The following is a 23,522-nucleotide window of genomic DNA, read 5'->3' on the forward strand; positions in this document are numbered from 1 at the left end:
CAACTGATGCTTAGAATTTTCTCAGTTGAACCCACTCATTCAGTCAAATAGCACAACCGGCGCAAACTTGAGTAAAGGAGTGAACTGATGGGTAGGATGGATCTGGACACATCCATGAAACGTGAGTTGGGTAATGGAAGGAAGTGAATAGACAAAAACTGAGGACGGAAGTCAGAGCTTGAGTGCAGCTGTAAATGGACATAGGCTGCGATAGCTGAGCAGAGATGAAGGGGCTAGCGCACAGCACACTAGCGCGAACAGGCGTTTTAGACCAGTATGAGCAGTGAGGACCGCGACAACGACGTCAGTTGATGCAAATAAGGTTTTAATGTGGAAAATTGAGTTTCTTTTCCATGGCACAAGCAGCTACGCTGATGTCCAAAATTAAAGCAACAAACACCTATTTGCCAATCCTATGCCTAATTCACAGTATAATGATACAAACTCCAGAATGTGATTTTCACTCTGCAGCGGAGTGTGCTTTGATATGAAACTTCCTGGCAGCTTAAAGCTGTGTGCGGGACTGAGACTCGAAATCGGAACCTTTGCCTTTTGCGGGCAAGTGCTCTACCAACTGAGCTACCCAAGCACGACTCACGACCAATTCTGCCAGTACCTCGTCCCCAAGGTACCCGTAGAATTGAAGCTGTGAGGAAAGGTCGTGAGTCGTGGTTGGGTAGCTCAGGTGGTAGAGCACTTGCCCGCAAAAGGCAAAGCTTCTGAGTCCTCACAGCTTCTATTCTGTGGGTACCTTGGGGATGAGGTACTGGCAGAATTGAAGCTGTGAGAACGGGTCACGCTTGGGTAGCTCAGTTGGTGGAGCACTTGCCCGCGAAAGCAAAGGTCCCGAGTTCGAGTCTCGGTACGGCACACAGATTTAATCTGCCAGGAAGTATCATCATAAAAACTATCAACAGATGTCCATACGATCGTTTTCCACAGAAGAACTATGTAAGCGAGCATTTTTCAAGTATTGCAGAGAAGTTACAGCAAAAATTCCTCCAAACAAATATAACACCTGTAAATAATGTTGCACTAAATACAATGATGTAACTTCCAGTCACAGAGACTGAAGTCAATAAAACTGTGCAAAAACTATAAAATAAAAAGTGCAGTAAGCTTAGATGAAGTACCAAAGTGTGTACTGAACCAATGTATAGGCATTATACAAGGCCCCTTAACAAATATAATAAATGAATCCTTCACATCAGGGACATTTCCAGTGCAGTTAAAACTGGCAAGAGTTGTACCTTAGGTTAAGAAAGGTAATGCAGAATATATAGAAAATTACTGGCCAATTTCCCTTTTGTCATCATTCTCAAAAATAATAGAAGCAATTATGAAAGACTCGTTAATTAATTAAGTGTAAATACAATCTCTTAAGCGAATCCCACTTTGGTTTCCGAAGTGGCAAAAATACGGAGTCAGCTATAGTAGAATACACAAAAGTTGTACTTTTGCTCTTGATAAAGATGAGTGTGTCACAGGAATATTTTTGGATGTTTCTAAGGCGTTTGATGCTGTCGACCCAAAGATTGTATTAATTAAATTAGAAGGATTAGGAATAAAATGGGTAGCTAATGACTGGTTTCGCTGATACCTAACAGATAGAGTACAAAGAGTAGAGATAACATATACTGCTAATTGATCCAAACATTTAGTAAAACGCTTAACAGAACCAAAATATATTAATATAGGAGTTCTGCAGGTAGCATATTAGGTCCAATACTGTTCCTGATTTACATCAATGATTTTCCCAATAGTCTTACTCTTGGTGGAAAAATTTTCTTTGCTGATGACAGAAATATTACATCCAATGAGAAAACAAGAGAACTCCTTGCAGAGATAGCAAATGAAACTCTCAATGAAGCTTATGACAGGTGAATAAGCAATAAAGTGACATTGAGCATCAAGAAAACTAATGCCATGAATTTCAGTTTGAAGAGGAAAAATTACAATGAAATGTAGATGGCCCCTCTATAGACTGCGTAACAAATGCTAAATTTCTAGGAATGAATATTGATTCTCAGTTGAAGTGGTGTGAACACACAAAGGTACTTGCAAACAGAATGTCATCAGCATGCTATGCCCTTAGAATCCTACCGTCAGTGTGTAACATGCAGTGTCTTTTAGTTACATATTGTTCTTAGCTATGGAATTCTTTTTTGGGGAACAAATGCAAAAAATATGAACACAATTTTCAAACTCCTGAAAAGAGTCATAAGAATAATAACTAAAAATACTAGTCGAGCTCATTGTAAAGATCTGTTCAAAACACTGGGGATTTTAACTGCTCCATGTGAATAGATTTACCAGTCAGTTGTACATATCAAAAATAACATTGGTAATCACTGCACAAACAGCTCTGTCCATGACCATGCAACAAGAGATAGGCTTCATTTACAAAGAAAAAATAAACATAAAACTCAAAACAGCATTTCTACCAAGGAATAAAACTGTACAATAAATTACCAAAAGCGATTAAAGAAACTGCAAAAATACACTTAATTAAAAAGGCAGCTAAAAAGTACCTGTTACACAATACATTTTATACATTGAAGAATTATTTAGCTAAAACAGAATAGGAGTTTGGTAAAAAAATTATACAAATAAATAATAATAATAATGATTATAAAATATCCAAAATTCCACATAACACCTTCAATTTATGTTTTCTTCATTCTTTTTTCCTTTCTAGAAATGCTTACCCCCAAGCTATGTGTAGCACAATACTAATACCTCTAACTCTTTCTGAGCTCAACATCTCACTCATTATGGAGGGATGCTGACTCAGTTTTTCAGGATAGCAAATGGGAAGTTGCAGTACAGAAAATGCCCCAGAGATCACAAGTGTGTGTGTGTGTGTGTGTGTGTGTGTGTGTGTGTGTGTGTAGTGAGTCAAGTGTTATGAAACAATGTGTGTATAGAGTGTGCAGTGACTAATAGCGAGATATGAGTGAACAGTGCAGCATTACATTGTTTAATAAATTATTTATAAAAAAGGATTGTATACCAGGAGTAAATCTAATGATAGTCTCTAACTAGAAGTCTTTAAATGTATGTGTATACGAATTAGCTTATTTAAATTGATCTAAATTTGTAAATACTTTGACATATCGTATATCCTTGTAAAATGAGATCTACAGATGAGTAAAGCTACTACTACAACTACCAGACGTCATTTCGGTCAACAGACAACCGTGCCCACTATGTCGTCAGGGGACCTATCAAATGGAGCAGTGTTTGCCGGATAGCCCCACATCCACACTCACTGTATACACAGCCACAGACCGTGCAGTAAGGCACGCAGAAGACGCCTACCAGACTCTCTTCAGTGGAGGGTCGTATAAACAATGGAAAATGAACAGTCGCAAATCGATGTGGCCCGATGGCTTAACGTGAATCGATCTGTTGTTTCTCGGATGTGGCGACAATTTATAGAGACCGAAACTATTACCGCGACAGCCATGGCAGGGCTGACCACGAGTGACATCAGAAAGAGAGGACCGTTATTTGGCTGTAAGGGCGCGACGGTACCACCTCAGTACCGCGCAGCAACTGGCATCTGACCTTGCAGCATCCATTGGAGGTGTTGTATCAAAGGCAAGCGGTGTACTGAAGGCTTCGGCAGAGTGGCCTTTAATGTCTGAGACTTGCTGGATGTCTACCTCTGACTCATCTGGAGTCATCAAAATGCCTCCACAGTCGAACAGTGGGCCAATGTTCTTTTGAAAGATGCGTCCAGATTTGGTCTGGAGAGTGGTTCTCGTAGGATTCGCATCTGAAGGGAATATGGAACACGATTTCGACGCCTGAATATGGTGGAAAGAGACCGATATCGAGGAAGATCTATAATGGTGTGGTCAGGGATTATGTTGATCACTCGAACACCGCTTTATGAAATTGTGTGGGTGAATCAGGAAGATTTAACTGCTGTTAGTTATTGTGATGAGGTCTTTGGAGCTCAAGAGCGAGGTGCTGTGGACCCAGATATCAACTGATGGAAGACAATGCTCGACTTCATAGAGCACGAGTGGTTGATGTTTTCTTGGAAACAGAAGATACTGCAAGCATTGTGTGGCCTGCTCGCTCTCCCAACTTGAATCCCACGCAAGCTATCTGGGATTCGCTAAGGAGACAGGTTGCAACGAGTCAGCACCCACCAACAGTTCTCCAAGCTTGCGAGCTGCTGCACACGGGCGTTTTGCCTCAACATGACACCGATGACGTTATTCACAGCACGCTCCGTCATTGTCAGCCCTGTATTGCTGCCAGAGTTGGCCACACCCTATAGTGGGCATATTAAACGGGTATCAGAATGTGTGTGGAAATGTGTTCGGTTACAAAAAAGTGAAGAACATCTTTGTCTACTGTTGTGCACGTTGCAGTTGTTTATGTTTTCTATTCTGTACATTGCCGGCCGGAGTGGCCGAGTGGTTCTAGGCGCTGCAGTCTGGAACCGCGCGACCGTTACGGTCGCAGGTTCGAATCCTCCCTCGGACATGTATGTGTGTGATGTCCTTAGGTTAGGTAGGTTTAAGTAGTTCTAAGTTCTAGGGGACTGATGACCGCAGCAGTTAAGTCTCATAGTGCTCAGAGCCATTTGAACCATTTGAACTATTGTGTACATTGTTTGTACTGTATCATCTGTCTATACTGTTTTGTGGCAAAATAAGCGCAACCTTGCAAAAATTTCTGTTTATTGATTTCATTCTGGACACAAGTGTAGTATTCTGGATTTGTAATTATTTAAGTGTCTGTTTGTCATTTTATGAGTTATAGTATGGAGTGTTCTAGCCCTTAATTGTGTTAGTAGGTTACAGAATTTCAGAATGGGAATGAAGAGACAATGAGCACCATTTAGAACAGAATTTCTGATCAGGCAATGGACAACTCGTCAACACAAAATTAAACATGTGCAATAATGAACAAGAAATCCAGGGATGCAGGTGAACTACCGTGAGCATCATAGTGAAGAGATCTATCGCAGCAAATACAGGTCAAGAGCCAAAGCATACGAAAACTGCACAATTGTACTTTTTCACTTACTCCAGAGATGACAGAAAGATAGGAAAAGTGTCAGATAAAATCTAAGGGATTACTTCGTACGGTAAAATAAATGCAAATTTGTTTGTCATGAAGGACTGTAGATCGATAGGAGGAATAGGATGATTAAGACACAGATCAGAATTTAACCTGTAGGAGTCTGTTAACTTTTACGTAGTAGACAATGAGTGGTTTAACATGGTTGTGGACGCTTAACTGCTGAATAATTGTTTTAAGATGCATTTTTTCAGGTAGTACTGAACGGAGGGCACGGCCACACTGATCTACTAGGCATGTATGCTCTTGGAACTTTAACAGTAGATTCCGCCCATACTAAATGGATCTATAACATAAAGTGCTGCTGTTCTTTGTATCTTCTGTATTTCACTATCCATCCTATACTGTACGGGTCCCACACTGATGAGCAGTATTCAAGTTTTGATGGAATGATGGATTTGTTAACCACTTCCTATGTTGATGCACTACACATCCTCCACATTTTTCCAATGAATCTCAGTCTAACATGTGTCTTACATCTGAGTAATTTTAAGTACTGGTTCCGCTTCAAATCGCTTCGACGCGTGTTGTTATTGTGGTCTTCAGTCCAGATGCAGCTCTCCATGCTACCTTATCCTGTGCAACCTTCTTCATCTCCGAATAGCTGCTGTTCCCTACATATTTCTCAGTCTGAATACATTCATCTCTTGGTCTCCCTCTAGGATTTTTACCCTCCACACTGCCCTCCAGTACTAAATTAATGCCTCAGAACATATCGTACTAACCGATGCCTTCTTCTAGTCAAGTTGTGCCACAAATTATTCTCCCCAATTCGAATCAGTACCTCTACCCATCTAATCTTCAGCATTCCTCTGTAGCATCACATTTCGAAGGCTTCTATTCTCTTCTTGTCCTATTCATCGTCCATGTTTCACTTCCATATACGGCTACATTCCATACAAATACTTTCAGAAAAGACTTCCTGCACTTAAATCTATATTCGATGTTAACAAATTTCTCTACTTCTGAAACTTCTCATTCTGTGGCCAGTCTACATTTTATATCCTCTCTGCTTCGACAGTCATCAGTTATTTTACTCCCCAAATAGCAAAACTCATCTTCTACTTTGAGTATCTCATTTCCTACATTACATTATACTCGCTCTGCTTTTGTTGACGTTCATATTATATCCTCCTATCGAAACACTTTTCATTTCGTTCATTTCTTCTTCCAGGTCCTTTGCTATCCCTGACAAATTTACAATGTCGTCGGCAAACCTCAAAGTTTTTATTTCTTCCCATGGATTTTAATTTCTGCTCGAAATTTTTATTTTGTTTTCTTTACTGCTTGCCCAATATACAGATTGAATTAAATGGAATATAGGCTACAATCCTGTCTGACTTCTTTCTCAACCACTCATTCCCCTTTGTGCCCTTGACCCTTATAACTGCCATCTGGTTTCTGTACAGATTGTAAATAGCCTTTCGCTCCCTGTACTTTGCCCCTGCCACCTTCAAATTTGAAAGAGAGTATTGCAGTCAAATGCCAGAACGTGGGTTTGCTTTCCGTAGCCTGTCTCCTAAGATAAGTTGTAAGATCAGTATCGTCATATGCGCACTCTAGATATTTTATGGAAGTAACACCTTCCAATGGTTGTTCTTCCTAGGCATCCGCAGTGCGTTACATTTGAAACTTCCTGGCATATTAAAACTGTGTGCCAGACCGAGACTCGAAGTCGGGACCTTTGCCTTTCGCGGGCACGAGCACTTGCCTCCGGAAGGTAGGTCCCGAGTTCGAGTCTCGGTCCGGCAAACAGTTGTAATCTGCCAGGAAGTTTCTCATCAGCGCACACTCCGCTGCAGAGAGAAAATCTCATTCTGGATACGTTACATTTGTTTATGTTGGTGGTCACCTGCCACATTCTGCAGCTAGTGCCAGTTGTCTGCAGGTCATCCTGCATTTTGTCAGATTTTTCGAGTGTCGTGATTTCTCTGCTTGGAACAGCATCACCGCGAAAAACCTAATGGAACTTCTGAAGTCATCTGCTAGGTAATTTACACAAGGTGGGCCTGCGAATTCTTTATTCTGCTCTCAATATCGGTTGAGTTGTGACCTATAATGCGTGTGACTCGGTCGAATTCCTCCTCCGCTGACGCAAGTTGGAAGCCTGTGCCGCTAGAGGGATCCGAATTGTAGGGTGTGACATGGCGGTGTGTGACGTTACTGTATCGGTGCGTGACCGACTGCCTGGCTGAGTGGTAACGTGTCTGCCTACGACGCAGCTGTCCCGGATTCGATTCTCAGCTGGGTTGGAGGTTTTCCCAGCCTGTGGACTGGGTGTTGCGTTGCGCTCGTCATCATCTGATATCACCGACGCGCAACTCACCCAATGCGGCTTCGCCTGAAATAAGACTTGCATCCCGACGGCCGAACTCCCCCTGATGGGGCCTCCCGGCCATCAACGCCACGCGACCATTTCATGTCGGTGCGTGAGGAACAGCGAGCTGCAATCGCGTTTGCAACCGCAGAACATTTCGTCCACGCGGGGAGCACTCTCCCTTTCAACATTACAATGCCCGAACACACTAGAGAGCTGGGACGTCTGTAGAAGCCAAGCGCCTCGGCTCCACTGTCGTCCACGATCCCCCGTACAGTCCTGATTTGGCCCTCTATGATTCTCATCTGTTTACAAAACATAAAGGACACCATCGACGACTTCGCTTCGATAGTGATGAAGCGGCGGATTTAGAGGTGGGCTAGCGGTTCCGTCAACAAGGTGTAACATTCTACAGTGAAACTCGTCCCTGTTTGGGAGAAATGTGTGAAACTACCGGGTAACATTTTCAGAAACATGTAGACATGAAGAATGAAGATGTAAGATGTTAATAATGTTTTAAATAACAAAGAGCCTTAAGAGGTTTCACATAAAAAACCCAGAGACCTTACTTTCCAACATTCCCTTGCATATACATTACTGGCCATTAAAATTGCTACACCAAGACGAAATGCAGATATAAACGGCTATTCATTGGACAAATGTATTATAATAGAACTGACATGTGACTACATTTTCATGCAATTTGGGTGCAGAGATCCTGAGAAGTCAGTACGCACAAGAACCACCTCTGGCTACAATAACGGCCTTGATACGCCTGGACATTGAGTCAAACAGAGCTTGGATGGCGTGTAAAGGTACATCTGCAGATGCAGCTTCAATATGATACCACAGTCCATCAAGAGTAGTGACTGGCGTATTGTGACGAGCCAGTTGCTAAGCCACCATTGACCAGACGTTTTCAATTGGTGAGATATCTGGAAAATATGCTGGCCAGGAGAGCACTCGAACATTTTCTGTACCCAGAAAGGCCCGTACAGGAACTGCAACATGCGGTCGTGCATTATCCTGCTGAAATGTAGGGTTTCGCAGGAATCGAATGAAGAGTAGAGACACGTGTTGTAACACTTCTGAAATGTAACGCCTACTGTTCAAAGTGCCGTCAATGCCAACAAGAGGTGACCGAGACGTGTAAACAATGGCACCCCATACCAGCACGCCGTTTGATACGCCAGTATGGTGATGACAAATACACGCTTCCAATGTGCGTTCACCGCGATGTCGCCAAACGCGGATGCGACCATCATAATGCTGTAAACAGAACCTGGATTCATCCGAAAAAATGACGTTTGGTGACATTCGAGCACCCAGGTTCGTCGTTGAATACACCATCGCAGGCGCTCCTGTCTGTGATGCAACGTCAACGGTAACCGCAGCCACGGGTCCGAGCTGATAGTCCGTGCTGCTGCAACCGTCGTCGAACTGTTCGTGCAGATGGTTGTTGTCTTGCAAACGTCCCCGTCTGTTGACTTAGGGAACGAGACGTTACAGCCATGCGGATAAGATTCCTGATCTCAACTGCTAGTGATACGAAGCCGTTAGGATCCATCACGGCCGTCCATATTGCCCTCCTGAACCCTCCAATTCCTTATTCTGCTAACAGTCATTGGATCTCGACCAACGCGAGCAGCAATGTCGCGATCCGTTAAACCGCAATCGCGATAGGATACAATCCGACCTTTATCAAAGTCGGAAACGTGATGGTACGCATTTCTCCTCCTTACACGAGGCTTCACAACAACGTTTCACCAGGCAACGCCGGTCAACTGCTGTTTATGTAAGAGAAATCGGTACAAACTTTCCTCATGTCAGCTCGTTGTAGCTGTCGCCACCGGTGCCAACCTTGTATGAATGCTCTGAACAGCCAATCATTTGCTTATCACAGCATCTTCTTCCTGTCGGTTAAATTTCACGTCTGTAGCACGTCGTCTTCATGGTGTAGCAATTTTAATGGCCAGTAATGAAATTGTCAAAAGTAATGATCCGATAGCACTCCCTTGGTGCAAGCCCAAACCTTCTTTCAAATCTGAAGACTCCTCTCCATTCAGAATGACATTTGTGATATGTTTGCATGAAACTTTTCAATCCAGTCACACAGTTGGTTATGATATTCCAGACTCTTGTATTTGCATCATTACTCAGAAGTGCAGAACTGTACCGAACGGCTTCCGGAAGTCAAAGAACTCGGCATTTAGTTCAGTGCCTGTGTCTAGTGCTGTCTGCGTCTCGTGATGTAATGATCATAAGACCTATGAAAGCTAGGAGCAGTGAATTCCACTGGCAAGATGTGGCAGTAGTGGCCATTTCAGAAGCAGGGAAAAGAAATTATCAGCTACCTCATCGCTTACTGGTTACACTGAGCCGGTTTTTCCCAATGTTATACCCCCGTGGTCTAGGAGTAGAGTCTTTGATTCGTAATCAAAATATCCTCGGTCCCGTGTTCGAAACCAGCCACTACATAAACTTAGGTTAATGATCAACATTGGGGGCCGAAGACTTCAATCATAAGAAGACACCCTCATTCTTCCAAGGGTTTGTTAAAGACGGAGGAGTAGCGAACACAGGTTCAGGCAGTCTCTTATCGTTGGTTGGGAAAATACACCTAATGAAGGATCAACAATTATCGACGGTATGAGGATGCAGAAGGCAACAGAAACCACTGCATTAAGGACACATAGCCTTATTAAAAAAGTGTCATGAGGATCTGTCCACTAGCAAAAGATTCTGGAATCGTTCCCCAATCGGATCGCCAAGAAGGGGGTAACCATTAGAAAAAGATAGAATAAGCAACGGAAGGGTAACCTTCTATGAGTCGGGGTGTGGAATGTCAGAAGCTTGAACGTGGTAGGGAAACTAGAAAATCTGAAAAGGGAAATGCAAAGGCTCAATCTAGGTATAGTAGTGGTCAGAGAGAATGTTCCAGTTGATCAGGCAGGCTTCAGACCTGCTGCTGCCCACCAAGTATTGTCTCTCACATTCTTCATAGAGTCAGGATACCAAATGAAGCAGAAAACATCTGTGGCGTTTGTTGATCTAACTGCTGCCTTCGACACTGTGTGGGGGGGAAGGCCTTATCTACAAATTTCTCCATATTATACCCTGCAGAACAATGGCTCGACTGCTTAACAACATGCTAAGCGATTGGAAGTTCCAGATAATCACTGGAAGCAACATAATTAAGGAGAGGAAGCTGAACAACTGTTTGCCTCAAGGATCAGTTCTCTCACCATTACTGTTCAACCTATACCTATCTGATCTACGTGACACTTCGTCCAGAAAATACTTCTATGCCGATGACCAGGCTCTACCCGTAAAACACGAGGAAATGAAGACAACAGAAGAGATTCTAACCAACGACCTGTCTGCATTAGACAATTACTTCAAAATCTGGAGACTTCAACCCAGTATGAGTAGGACAGAAGTGTGTTGCTTCCATCTAAATAATCGGTTGGCGAGCGTAAAACTGGAACTAAGTTTAAGAGGCAGAACTCTTCGTCATAATTGGAACCCAAAATATCTTGGTGTCATCCTGGATCGTACAGTATGCTTCAAACAACACCTTCTTAACTTAGCTCAAAAGTTGAGGACTCAAAACAACATCCTCCTTAAGCTATGCAGAACTATCTGGGGATCTTCAGCAACCACCCTGCGATCTTCAGCTCTGGGCTTGGTGTACTCAAGTGCTGGGTATTGTGCACCTGTTTGGACGAACAGTCATCATACAAGGCTTGTTGATACTTAGCTGAATATGACAGTGCACATAATATATGGTGAAGTCAGATCTACTCCAGTTTATTGGCTTCCACTGTTAACTGTTATAATGCCTCCTGATTTACGCAGATGTACTGCCCTTATGAGAATTTCACAAGATCTCCAGGAATTCTAACCAACCTGTGCATAGCGACCTACCACTTTTAAATCGTAAGAGACTGAAATCACGCCATCCAACTCTGTGCGATGCTGCTGACATGGTTGTTAAGGATTTCAAGCCTCCTGACGAATGGAAAGGTCGGTGGGACGCAGTGACAGAGGTGCCCCTGCATAACATCTTCTCAGGTGCTAAACTTCCAAGTGGATTCGACCTACCACGCAAGACCAGGACTACTCCTAACAGAATCCGTACCGGCCATGGCCAATGCAGCGATGCTCTCTTTAAGTGGAAGAAGCTGCCTGTTCCAGCCTGTGACTGTTCACCACATTGTCAGTGAATGTAGGATTCGAGCCTATCACAGCGCCAAAGAGGACTTCGTGCTAGCAACTCCAGATGCAGTGCGCTGGATGGAAGGACTGGATATTCAGTTGTAAACATAAACTTAAGTGTGTCAATATGTACATACGTTTATGTAATTTAATCTCATGTTATGTCTGTATTAGCCATACGCTGAATAATAAATAAGAAAGTGGTCCGTGAAGTGAAATGTAAACAAGACAAGGATTTCTGGTCTGATGAGTATGGAGTAATATCAACAGGAGTAGAAAGTGGTATAACAAGAGTGCGATTCGTTATGTAGAGGAAGGTACGGCAGAGAGGGTGTTACTGTGAACAGTTCAGTGATACGGTCGTTCTTATCAGAATCGACAGCAAACCAACACCGACAACGATAGTTCAAGTATACTTGCCAGCGTCAGAAGCTGAAGATGAAGAGATAGAGAAAGTATACAGGGTGATGAAAGGGTAATTCAGTTCGTAAAGGAAGATGAAAATCTAGTAGTCATGAGGGACTGGAATGCAGTTATGGGAGAAGGAATAGATGAAATAGTCCCAAGAGAATGTGGGCTTGGCTCAGGGAATGGGAGAAATGGTTCAAATGGCTCTGAGCACAATGGAACTTAACTTCTCAGGTCATCACTCCCCTAGAACTTAGAACTACTTAAACGTAACTAACCTAAGGACATCACACACATCCATGCCCGAGGCAGGATTCGAACCTGCGACCGTAGCGGTCGCGCGGTTCCAGACTGTAGCGCCTAGAACCGCTCGGCCACTACGACCGGGGGAATGGGAGAGCAGAAAGACTATTCATGTAAGAAATTCCAACTAGTAATAGCGAATACTCAATCCAAGGCCCACAGGTGGAGCAGGTATACTTGGAAAAGGCCGGGTGATACGGGAAGGTTTCAGTCAGAGTACATCAAGGTCAGACAGAGATGCCGAAATCAGATACTGGATTGTAGGGCGTACCCAGAATGAGATATATACTCAGATCACAATGTAGTAATGATGAAGCGTCGGCTGAAGATTGAGAGATTAGTCAGAAAGAAACAATACGCAAAGAAAAGCATTAAGGACTAGCTCAGTAGGCAATATAGGTGACGAGGAATGGACATCTCTAAAAAGTCACAGAAGTTGGAAAGGAAAATATCAGTACAAAGCAGGTAACTGTGAAGAAACCATATATAACCGAAGAAATACTTCAGTTGGTTAGTGAAAGAGGGAAGTACCAAAATATTCAGGGAAATTCAGGAATACAGAAATACAAGTCGCTGAGGAATGAAAAAAAAATCTGTGCAGCTGGTCCCGGTGGAGGTTCGAGTCCTCCCTCGGGCATTCGTGTGTGTGTTTGTCCTTAGGATAATTTACAATGACAATTCACGTTGATATGTAGAATGTAAGAGTCTCGCGACATACCATCTAACTTTCTGAAAAATATCATCCGCACTATTTCGAAGACTGCAAGCGCTGACAAGTGCGAGAATTATCGCAGAATCAAATGAACAACTCATGCATCGAAGTTGCTAATAAGAATAATGTACAGAAGAACGGAAAATAAAATTGAGGATGTGTTACATGACGATCAGTTTGGCTTTAGGAAAGGCAGTTGTGTCGTTGCGGTTGATAATGGAAGCAAGACTACAGAAAAATTAAGACACGTTCAAAAATGGCTCTGAGCACTATGGGACTTAACTTCTCAGGTCATTAGTCCCCTAGAACTTAGAACTAGTTAAACCTAACTAACCTAAGGACATCACAAACATCCATGCCCGAGGCAGGATTCGAACCTGCGACCGTAGCGGTCTTGCGGTCCCAGACTGCAGCGCCTTTAACCGCACGGCCACTTCGGCCGGCAATTAAGACACGTTCATAGGATTCATCGACCTGGAAAAATAGGCATAAGCTATAGGGAGAGACGGGTAGTATTCAACATGTAAAAGGGTCAAGAGGAAATAATGTGGAAGTCCTCGGATTAAAATGGGTGTAAGACAGCGATGTAGTCTTTCGCGACTACTCTTCCATCCGTACATCCAAGAAGCAATGATGGAAATGAAACAAAGGTTCAAGAATGAAATTCAACGTGAAAGGATATCAATGATACGATTCTCTGATGACATCGCTAGACTGAGTGAAAGTGTAAAAGAATTAGAAGATTTGCTGAAAGGAATAAACAGTGTTATGAGTACAGAATATGGATTGAGAGTAAATAGAAGAGAGACGAAAATAATGAGAAATAGCAGAAATTAGAACAGCGAGATACTTAATATGAGGATTGATGACCATGAAGTAGATGGCGTTAGGGAATTTTACTACCTAGGCAGTAAAGTAACGAATGGCGGAAGGAGTTAGGAGGACATCAAAAGCAGACTAGCACTGGCATTCCCAACCAAGAGAAGTCTACCAGCATCGAAGATAGGCCTTAATTTGAGGAAGAAATTTCTGAGAATGTACGTTTAGAGCACAGCATTGTATGATAGTGAAACATGGACTGTGGAAAAAACGGAACAGAAGAGAATCGAAGCATTTGAGACGTGGTGCTACAGGCGAGTGTTGAGAATTACGTGGACCAGTAAGGCAACACATGAGGAGGTTCTACACAGAATCACAGAGGAAAGGAATATGTGGAAAACACTGACAAGGGACAGGATGGTAGGACATCTGCTAAGACATGACGGAATGACTTCTATGGTACTAGAGGGAGCTGTAGAGGGCAAAAACTGTAGAGGAAATCAGAGATTGGAGTACATCCAGCAAATAATTGAGGACGTACGTTGTTATTCTGAGATGAAGAGTTTGGCACAGGAGAAGAATTCGTGAAGGTCCGAACCAAAAAATAAAAAAAAGCATAACAAAACAAAGAAGCAAAAAAAAAAAGCACGCGAGGTCGCACAGTGGTTAGCACACTAGATTCGCATTCGGTAGGACAACGGTTCAAACACGCGTCTGGCCGTCGGACATACACATTTAGATTTTCTGTGATTTCTCTAAATCGCCCCAGGCAAATGTCGGGATGGTTCCTTTGAAAGGGCACGTGCAAATTTTATTTCCCAACCTTTCCTAAATCCGAGCTTGTGCTTCATCTCTAATGACGTCGATGTCGCCGGGACGTTAAACCCAATGTTCCTAGCTTCCTTTCTCGCTTCTTCACCATATTAATTTGTAAATGTTTCTTAATAACACAGACATAAGTTAGCGATAATTTGTTATTGATTAAAACCATATATGAACAAGTTCTCAAAAACAATTCCATTTGATAGTAAAAAACTGTGAATAATAATAAAATGAAATAAAATTAAAAACGTTTTCTATCGTATACACCTGCCACAAATTATGTTATTATCTCAACTTCGTAGCTGAATCTCCCCGTTGAAAACGTTATATTTGATGGTAACCGTGCACAGGTCTTCAAGCGTTTCGTATAACTACTATCATGCATCAAATCTGATTACACTCGTGATAGTATTCATAACCAATATGATGTAAACAACAGTTTTTTGTATGATTATGAAATTACTCGAAGAAATAGCAACCCACTTGGCCATATTGTGTTGATTTACACTTACGAATTAATGAATTATGCTGGAGATATAATACGCCTGCCACAATATTGAATGAACAATTGAGCGTGTAACACGAATTGCATTTCGTGACACCAACTTCTGGTCGTGCTGATGATGCAGCCATTATCGTGCAGCGGATGTTCACACAGAACCAACTGGGGTCCCTGATTAGTCTGTAATTGTCTCTCAAAAAAACGGACGATACAAGATTCTGCAATCTCGTTACATGCGACAACTGGTTTCTCTACAGTACTCAAAAGGCCTGCATGTATCTTCGGCGAGACGAAGGACCGAGCTGCCGCTACTAAATGTTGTCATAATGATGCAAAGAACAGGCAGAGGATACGATGGCCCTTGTTTGTTCTCCCAAGACCACATGTCCCAAACCTTGTTTGGGGTATGTAAGTCACCTTGTAGCAAAATGCGCAAGTCTTGGAGACAGACAGGTGCCACAGCCGATTGGCTGGTCACAAACCATGATGGTTCCTGAATCAGTTCCGCAAACTTGGGGAGTTCGTGCCCTGAGCAGCGGATGTTGTCACTACTGAGAAAGTGTCTATATCACGTGTTCATGATCACGTAGTATGTCAGTTAGGGTAAATCATATCAATTGTAGTCAACTCCTTCACCAAAGGAGCCGAAGTAAATTATCCTGAATTCCACTGAAGGACAACTGCCGAGATGAGAAACATAGAAGTAGATATCCTCCGTGTAGCAAAACAGCTTAAATCGCTTGATAAGATCAAGCCCTCAGGTCCCGATTGATTGCCAGTCCGGTTCCTCTCAGAGTGTGCTGATACGATAGCTCCATTTATATGGAACCTCTCGCTCATAGAAAGATCCGTACCTACAGACTGGAAAACTTCTCAAGCCACACCAATACTCAAAAAGGGAAGTGGGAATAATCCTCTGAATTACAGGCCCTTATCACTAACATCGATTTCCAGTAGGGGTTTTGGATCATATACTGTTTTCGAACATCGTGAATTACCTCAAAGAAAACGATTTTTTGATACATTGTCAGCACGGATTCATAAAACATCTTTCTTGTGAAACACAACTAGCTCTTTAATTCATGAAGTTATGAGTCTATCGACAGGGGATGTCAAATTGATTCCATGTTTTTAGACTTGCAGAAGGCTTTCGACACCGTTCCTCATAAGCGTCTTCTAACCAATCTGCATGGCTACGGAGTATCGCCTTGGCTGTGCGACTGGATTCGTGATTTCCTGCCAGAAAGGTCACAGTTTGTAGTAATAGACGGAAAGTCATCGAGTAAAGCAGAAGTAATATCCGGCGTCCCCAGGAAGTGTTATAGGCCCTCTATTGTTCCTGATCTATACTAACGACATAGGACGCAATCTGAGTATCCCTCTTATATTTCAAATGATGCTGTCATCTAGCGTCCTGTAAAGTCATCAGATGACCGAAACGACTTGCAAAATGATTTATATATCTGTAAGGTGTGAAAAGTGACAATCGACCCTGACTCAAGAAAAGTGTGAATTTAGTACTATAATAAATCTTCTAAATTTCGATTACTCTATAAGTCACACAAAACTGAAGGCTGTACATTCCACTAAATACTTAGGGATTAAAATTACAAATAACCTAAATTGGAACGATCTCATAGATATTGTTGTGGCTTGAACGAACCAAAGGCTGCGATTCATTGGCAGAACACTTAGAAGGTGGAACAGATCTACCAAAGAGACTGCTTACACCACGCTTGTCCGCCCTATTCTGGAATATTGATGTGCAGTGTGGGATCCGCATCAGGTGGGACTGACGGATGACATCGATTGAAGTGGCAATCATTAAAACAAAGGCATTTTTCGTTGCGACGGGATATTCTCATCAAATCTGAATCACCAAAACCAAATTTTCCTCTGCGATTGCGAAAACATTCTGCTGGCACCCATCTACATAGGGAGAAATGATCATCACTATAAAATAAGAGAAATCAGGGCTCGCACAGAAAAAGTTAAGTGCTCGTTTTTCCTGCGTGCCGCTCGAGAGTAGAACGGTAGAGAGACAGCTTGAATGTGGTGCATTGAACCTCCTGCCAGGCACTTCATTGTGAATAGCAGAGTAATCACGTAGATGTAGAAGCAAGCTGCACAACCAGTTTCTGCCAGCTACTTAGAGTAAATGAATGTGACAATGTGTCTTTATAGGAGCATCACCTGTGTATGTGTGTGTGTGTGTGTGTGTGAGTATGTCTTTGTGTCTGTATGTACATGTGAACACATGCCTGCTTTCACGTTTGTCAGCATCAGTCCAGACGGCGTGCAAACAGTGCTTAACTTGGATACGGAGTAGCTATGAGAACAAAGCCATTACAAATTTTACAGATTTTCTGTCTACCAGCTCGATCAAACTCAACTGTGTCTTGCTATCTGCAGTACACTGATACAGATAGGGTATTAATACTCTGCAGCAGCTTCTACACTTTAAATTTGTTTGTGGAAAGCAAGTCTCACGTGAAATTATACAGAAATCTCAAAATCTGTCAACAGCATAAATAGAAACAATCAGTTAGAAACAGAGTCGTAAGTCAGGATAACCTATTGGCTCATTGACTCGTAAATACAGACACGGATTAACGTGTGAAATAAAGCTTAACACAGTACTTACGTCTATCACACTTCGCTCCTTGCAAGCCTGGTGCACATGAACACAATTCTTTTGTGCAAAATATCATCCCTTCACATGCACTACTCAGAAATGAGCAGCGTTTTGAACAATTGTCTCCATATCTGTTTGGTCCGCAACCTAGGACAAAATACAAAAATTTATTTATATCCACAAGTCTAAGTAATCCATACGTATTACAAAAATGTATGTTTGTAAGCAAGTATTTTTCACATCTCCTCCTAAACCCCAACATCGATTTCAACAGAACTTGGTACACATATCACTTGCTGTCTGCAAGGAAGCGCTGTGGGTGCAAGCGACACCTGCCTATCAAAGGGGTTGATGTGTAGGTGAGAAAGAGGTGTACGTCACATCGTGTGTATAGCCAAAATTTATTGATTCAGTATTTGAGAATGAAAGCACATAGCAACTTCTAACGAACTTTACACGTTATTTAAAACCTTCGTGAAACTATTTATCGCCGAAACCCGCACACAAAATGGTAAAAGGGAAAAGCTTTATTGCTTACTGCATTTTCGCTGTACATGCAAAAAAAAAAAAAAAAAAAAAAAAATTGGCGTAGCAGGCATGATGTCTTAATTTCTTAATTATTTACTACTAACTGTATTCGCGACAAATTTTGCAGCTAATATTCACATATACACTATGTGATCAAAAGTATCTGGACACCTGGCTGAAAATGACTTACAAGTTCGTGGCGCCCTGCATCGGCAATGGAGGAATTCAGTATGGTGTTGGGCCACCCTTAGCCTTCATGACAGCTTCCACTCTCGCAGGCATACGTTCAGTCAGCTGCTGGAAGGTTTCGTGGGGAATGGCAGCCGATTCTTCACAGAGTGCTGCGCTGAGAGGTATCGATGTCAGTCGGTGAGGCATGGCAAGAAGTCGGCGTTCCAAAACATCCCAAAGGTATACTAAAGAATTCAGGTCAGGGCTCTGTGCAGGCCAGTCCATTACAGGGATGTTATTACCGTATAACCACTCCGCCACAGGCCGTGAATTACTAAAAGGTGCCTGATCGTGTTGAAAGAAGCAGTCGCCATCCATGAATTAGTCTTCAACAGTGGGAAGCAATAAGGTGCTTAAAACATCAGTGTGCTGTGATAGTGCCACGCAAAACAACAAGGGGAGCAAGCCATGAAAAGCACGATCACACCATAACACCACCTTCTCCGAATTTTACTGTCGGCACTACACACGCTGGCAGATGACGTTCACCGGTCATTCGCCGTACCCACACCCTGACATCGGATCTCCACATTGCGTACCGTGATGCGTCTTTCCACACAACCTTTTTCCACTGTTCAATTGTCCAATGTTTATGCTCCTTACACCGAGCGAGTCGCCGTGTGGCATTTACCGGCGTGATGTGTGGCTGGTGAGCAGCTGCTTTTGATGTTCTCCTTGCTCCTTCTGTCGTTGGTAATTTTGCTGCCTAGGTAGCAGAATTCCCTAACTTCATATACTTCGTGACCATTAATCGTCATGTTAAGCCTGTGCTGTTCTCATTTCTGCTACTTCTCATCACTTTCGTCTTTCTTCGATTTACTCTCAACCCCTACCCTGTACTCATCAGACTGTTCATTCCATTCAGCATAACAATGTTATACGAATCGTATCACTGATGCCCTAGCACCTTGGATTTTAATTACACTCCTGAACCTTTCTTTTACTTCCACCAGTGCTTCTTCGATGTACAGATTGAACAGTAGCGAAGACTACATCCCTGTCTTACATCGTTTTCAATCAGAGGACTTCACTCTTGGTCGTCCACTCTTATTATTCCCTCTTGGCTCTTGTACATATTGCATGTTACTGGTCTCTCCCTATAGCTTACCCATTATCATCAGAATTTCGAACATCTTGCACCATTTTTCACTGTCGAACGCTTTTTACGGGTGGACAAATCCTATGAACGTGCCTTGATTTTTCTTTAGTCTTGCTTCCATTATCAACCACAACGTCATAATTGCCTCTCAGGTGCCTTTCCTAAAGCCAAAGTGATCGTCATATAAAACATCTTCAGTTATCACACTTAGTCGCTTATGAAAAGCCTTAAAGGGGCGATGATTTTTGTCGGACGAGGAAGTAAGCGGGCAACAAAGCAGGTGTTCACGCAGGAGTACACGGAGTTTTACCAAGAGCGTGTTATCAACATGCAGCATCGATGGGATCATTACCTGAATGTCCAGGCGATTTTACTTGAGTGGCGTACCAATTTTGGACTGTAGAGCGTCCGAACAGGAACTTTTTCGTCGCTCCATTATAATTTGCCAACACCGATTTAAGCTAACGGTTTGTCGACAGCACTGTCGGCTATCGCCTACCCCTACTTTAGCCAAGACCAACTGTTATACATTGTTCGCCGTATTCGAGTCCAAATGCTTTTTTGTTAATCAGCTCAGTTCTTCCTTGTACTTGAATTTAATGTAAGTGGTGCTGTTCATTGTTTTTTGTGTTGTGTGCTGTTCTGATAGTTTCCAACTCTTAATAAGTTTGTAACAAGAAAGAAGACGAAAAGCAATTCTGATTCGTCCACTCGCATTATGGTAAGTTAAAATATGCATGCACAAGTGGCGAATACATAAGGGGGGCGCGCGGGGTGCGCATCACCCCCTCCTCCCCCACCCCCACCACTCCTTGCGGGGCCGCCAGCATTACCACCCTCGCCGCCCCCGCCAGTCAGCCCGCACGCTATTCGTTCGTTTCTTTCGTCAGTCGACTCGACTGAATCGACTTATCGAGTAGTAATACTTTTTTATGTAGCACGCGCGTCCGCGTCATCTTATTTTAATACGTTTCCGTCTGGCACATAGATAGCAAACACATACCTACGAGAAAAGTCGCGGCCGTTCTAGTGATCTCGATACGTTATTCTGTCTGGCACTTCTTCGAGAAAGGTCGCGAATATTCTACTTTTTTCTTGAACAGAGAACCTTCGATACGTTGAGTTATAAATACGGACTATTCGTCTAACAGGAAGCTATTACATTCAGAAGCAGAGATATTAAGACTGAAGAATGAATAAGTGAAAAGTCCTAGTTGTAGCAAGTGTGAACATTAGTCAAGAGTGTGAGTGATCAGTTGACTGTGAAGCGTTAATAATAGTAAGTCATAGTAATTTCAGGTGTGTGGAGAAATAGTATAATACCTGACGATTGGAGAAGAGGAGACATTGTTCCCATCTTCAAAAAAGGAAATAAAAGACTTTGTAAAAGCTACAGAGGAATAACCCTTATGAGTCATACAGCCAAGATTTTTGAAAGAATTTTACTAAATCGAGTAAGTGAAAAGATAGAAGAGGAGCTGGGTGAAGAACAGCATGGGTTTAGGAAAGGAAGAAGCACGATCGACCTGATATTTTCTATATGTCAACTGATGAAAGAACTTGGAAGTACAACAAAGAGGTGATAATGGTGTTTATAGACATAGGAAAGGCATATGACTCAGTTAACAGGGAAATACTCTGGGAAGAAATGAAGAAGATAGATATAGAAGATGGATACATTAATGTAATAAAGACAATGTACAGAGGACACAATTGTAGAATTAGAACACCATAGGGGGACTCTGAATGCTTCGAAATAAGACAAGGACTTACGCATGGAAGTATTCTATCTCCTGCACTTTTTAATGTTGTGATTGAGGCAAGGAATAGGGCAGTTAAAGATATAGTTGAAGGAAGAGACGAAAAGATGATTTTTGCAGATGCTATGGTAATATGGGGTGATAAAGACGTAGATGTATAGTTACAACGTGATGTGTCGAAGGAAATAATGAAAAAGACTGGATTAAAGGTAAATAATGATAAGAGTGAAGTAATGGTTTTTGGAAGAGAGAAAGGGATCAACGGAAATATTATCTTGAATGGAGATCCCCTCAAAGTGGTAGAAAGTATCACTTATTTAGGGAGTGAAATATCTAGGGATGTAAGAATAACTAACGAAATAAATAGGAGGTTACAGAACGGAAGCAATTTCTACCAAACAATAAAACACCTGATTTGGAAAAGGAAGTTTCAGAAAAAGCAAAACTCCTTGTGTATAAGAATTATTACTTCCCTATTGTCACCTATGGTTGAGAGACAAGGACAATGACAAAAAGGGACTGGAGCAGACTGCAAGCAGCGGAAATGAAATTTTTAAGAGCAGTTAAGGGAAAAACAAGAATGGACAGAGTAAAGAATGTAGAGATTACAAAGGACCTTAAAGAAGAAAGTATGAGAGAAGAAACTGAAAAAAAAGAGATTAAGATAGTATGGGCATGTTAAGAGGATGCATGGACAGAGACTCCCCAAAATTATGGAAGAACTAAAGATGGATGGGAAAAGACCTAGAGGGCGCCCAAGAACACGGTGGAAAGCGGGAGTGAGAATATCTCTGGAAGGGGGAGGTGTGACCTGGTAGCAAGTGGAGGAAGAAAAGTGGTGGGAGGACAGAGCCTAATGGAGAGGACTCGTCAGCGCCCAGACCCGGCAGTAGCTAGAGCGGGATCCGGATATAGACAGATAGTAATTTCTCAGTAAAAATATTGCTGCGAGACTCGTAACGGTATTTTTACTAATAACGTAACACGGGTTAGGTATGGGAAAAATATTCAAATGTGTGTAACCTTATGGGACTTAACTGCTAAGGTCATCAGTCCCTAAGCATACAGACTACTTAACCTAAATTTTCCTAAGGACAAACACACACACCCATGCCCAAGGGAGGACTCGAACCTCCGCCGGGACCAGCTGCACAGCTCATGACTGCAGCGCCTCAGACCGCTCGGCTAATCCTGCGCGGCGTGTATGCGAAATTATAGATGCGTTTACCTCCGGTAACAGTGACTTTAGAGAAAATTCTTAAAAACCCATTGTTACTACATAGGAACTCTATCGAATGAACTAGAACGGAATCGACAATAAAAGTTCCAGACATGTAAATTGCCTGACTTTCTGTCCTACTGACAATGTAATTAACCAATATGCCAGCAAGAATAGGAGCATAAAATTCATCATTTAAGGAAGAGAACCACAGTTGTAACTTTTTAATAACGTAAGATGGCATTCTCTTGTATATGTGTAGAATCAATGTAAAAAAAACTTTATTTAACTTTACATGCGACTTGATTAACTTTTATTAGGATAAAAGTAAATGTACCTCAAGGTATCTTTAGCGCCCCCATTTTAGGATGTTCTGTACCCGCCACTGGTATGCACTACCGTAATAGCCTAATTAAGTATCTACAGCAGTTTAATGTTAGCGCACGACACGTTATTTGGAGACTGGTGGCAGTCTGTGTACGCAGTATTTCAATATTCAGTAGAGCGATAAACAGCACTACAAATAATATTAAAGTCAGTTCGTAAAAATACACTTGGATCTGCCTTTGTTGCCCGGAAACGTCACGGCTCAGCAAAAACGTCGCCCAAACGGCGATTGTTACATTTCTTTAAAAATATTGCTCATATTTCTATCATTACCAGCCCAAATGGTAAAATATTGATCAGTCTTATCACCCAGGCGGTACTAAAATTATCAAAACCGGTTCCGATACGGAGCTTTTGGGGAAGGGATGTGTGATGACAGCACACTCTATAGTTCGTTCGTTTCCAGAATATTTTCGTAGTGGGCGACCTGCATCCCGCCCACTTTAGTTCAAATCTATT

The 23,522-nt window shown here is 42.3% G+C and overlaps 1 protein-coding gene across 1 annotated transcript in view; it reads right to left on the reverse strand.

Annotated features, from left to right (window-relative positions):
- LOC124553686 (phosphatidylinositol phosphatase PTPRQ-like) overlaps positions 1-23,522 on the reverse strand; it is a 418,566-nt gene that overhangs the window by 211,532 nt on the left and 183,512 nt on the right. Inside the window, exon 7 of the mRNA XM_047127584.1 lies at positions 17,849-17,986. Coding sequence (XP_046983540.1) covers positions 17,849-17,915 — 67 coding nt within the window. The 5' untranslated portion in view covers positions 17,916-17,986. The remainder of the gene's footprint in view (positions 1-17,848; positions 17,987-23,522) is intronic.

Source organism: Schistocerca americana, chromosome 11 (genome assembly GCF_021461395.2).
Source record: "Schistocerca americana isolate TAMUIC-IGC-003095 chromosome 11, iqSchAmer2.1, whole genome shotgun sequence".
NCBI classification, from domain to species: Eukaryota; Metazoa; Arthropoda; class Insecta; order Orthoptera; family Acrididae; genus Schistocerca; species Schistocerca americana.